The following is a 2,178-nucleotide window of genomic DNA, read 5'->3' on the forward strand; positions in this document are numbered from 1 at the left end:
AGTTCTACCCCCTGACGCACACGGGGTCGCCACAAGTCAGGGTCCACCCGACGGGAACAGGTGTGCGTATGTTCCCTCAACCGCTCAGTGAGAGAAAATGTGAAATACTTAGCACGGTCTCCCAAACACAGTCCATGCTCAAGGGTGTTGCTGGTGTTGGATGTTGCCGAGTCACAGTGCCCCCATGGGAAAGAGAAGAACAGCCCTGGAGCGCCCCCGTGTGGCAGAGTGGAACGGCCCCGTAGCGGCCCCGTGTGGAGGAGTGCAACAGCCCTGCAGCACCCCCGTGTGGCAGAGTGGAACAGCCCCGTAGCACCCCCGTGTGGCGGAGTGGAACAGCCCTGGAGCACCCCCGTGTGGCAGAGTGGAACGGCCCTGTAGCACCCCCGTGTGGCGGAGTGGAACAGCCCCATAGGGTTTTCAAGGCTGTGATCTTCGTAAAGCTGACTGTCACGCCTGCCTTCTGACGCACCTCCAGGTGGGTTCAAACCTCCAATCTTTGGGCTCGTCACTGAGCACTTAACTCCCTGTGCCACTCAGGGGCTCATAAAGCAGTAGAAATGGTCAACTGTCACAGCCGCCAATATAATTTTTCCAACGTGAACCCTGACCGAATGATTTTTCCCTCCTACATCCTCCCAGACTTAACACTCACAAACTGAGTCTAATCTACCCACCCCAAAGATCAAGCCATCACAACACAGAAGGTCATTTCCAGTTTTTCCTGGAAATTCCAATGCAACTAGTATCTAAAGCAAGCTGACCAAGTAATTCACACTCTCCCACAATCAGCAGTCCTCAGGTCGGGGTCACGGTCATGACGCATGATGCACACGGCGGTAAGAGCCACCCACGAACATCAAAGGCAGACCCCAAAGTCCCCTGACCGAGACTGAAATCCTGCTGGGCTGGGACACATGTCACCGTCCACACTGCTGAACTGCTGCCTTTCCTACCAATGGTTTTAGGCTCTGATGCAAGGCAGGAATTTGAAGCATGCGTTCGAGTATTTCATGGTGCTAATTTCTGGTGCATGCTACCAGCAGCTTCACTTAACAGATGCAATCATCAGAAAAAAAGAAACTAAGCCCAGAAAGACATGCAACGTGGGATTCTGGGGGGCTGTGAGCAGAGCAGGCCCACCCTCCTGCTGACGCTTTTCGTCAAGAAAACAGCCATTTATACAGTCTTCAAGATGTGCCAACAGAGGGAACGAAAGGAGGACAGGATGCTCTCAAACGGCAGAGATCTTCCACTGCTACAGTCAAACGCATCTGTCTAGCAGCCAGAGGCTCTCAAACACAGCCCAAGTTCGTATTCAGTGGGACATATCTGATGACAACAAACTGAGTATCATGCTCGTTTTGCGTTTGTTTTCTAACTTGCAGTCATGAAGTCAAAAGTTCTCCTACCTGGAAATATGGATGGCCTCTTTTTCGGACGCCTCAGGTGAACCGGCTCCAAGTTCTTAATGTTTCTTTGAAGTCGTCCTCGAGTGTCATTTCCTATGAGTAGTTCAGGGGGCAGACTGCTGCGTCGTGATGACTTAGAATCATTTTGCGACGCGCTGAGTTTGTTCTTCGTTCTGGAATACAAAGTGCTGTCATCAACTGCCATGGCAGGACACACATCTGAGGCTCTCAACGCAAGAGAGCAACTCGGCCGATCCCACCGCCACCGCCACCACCGCCCCACGCTGGGACTTTCTCAGGCTTCACTCAGCACTTGTTTGGGACGTTTAGCAAGTTGGTAGGCGTGATCCTGAACAGGTGTAGGATTACTGACTAGCCCCGCCCTCCCACAGTTAATAGCAGAGGGAAAGAGAGCCCCAAAAATCATTAGGCTCAGAACACCAGGTGTTGGAACACGGGTGGCCCGTGGCCTTGCGCAGACAGCAGTAAAAGTGGGGTCAGGGCTGTTACATGAATTCCTGGTCCACTCGTGCCATCATGAAGCAAACACAACTGGCTATTTAAGGATGAATGCCTATACAAATTCCAAGTCTAATTTTTCCTCTGAATGCCTGCCCTCTTCCAGACTTTAACCAGCTTTTGGGAAATGTTTCTCCATTCCCTCAGACCCTTGTATTTCCAATGCCATACATAGAGCAAACAGCCTTCTACATGAAAGGTCTTCTTTGGCGGGCGGCCAACTAGACACTGGGTGGAGGCGGGTGAT

At 51.9% G+C, this 2,178-nt stretch overlaps 1 protein-coding gene across 1 annotated transcript in view; it reads right to left on the reverse strand.

Annotated features, from left to right (window-relative positions):
• Positions 1–1,617, reverse strand: part of FRY (FRY microtubule binding protein) — a 571,437-nt gene extending 569,820 nt beyond the window's left edge. The window contains exon 1 of the mRNA XM_042782984.1: positions 1,387–1,617. Within this exon, the coding sequence (XP_042638918.1) occupies positions 1,387–1,617 (231 nt within the window). The remainder of the gene's footprint in view (positions 1–1,386) is intronic.
• Positions 1,618–2,178: the final 561 nt, after the last annotated feature.

Source organism: Orycteropus afer, unplaced genomic scaffold (assembly GCF_000298275.1).
Source record: "Orycteropus afer afer isolate SDZICR_OR568_19922 unplaced genomic scaffold, OryAfe1.0 scaffold00558, whole genome shotgun sequence".
NCBI lineage: Eukaryota > Metazoa > Chordata > Mammalia > Tubulidentata > Orycteropodidae > Orycteropus > Orycteropus afer.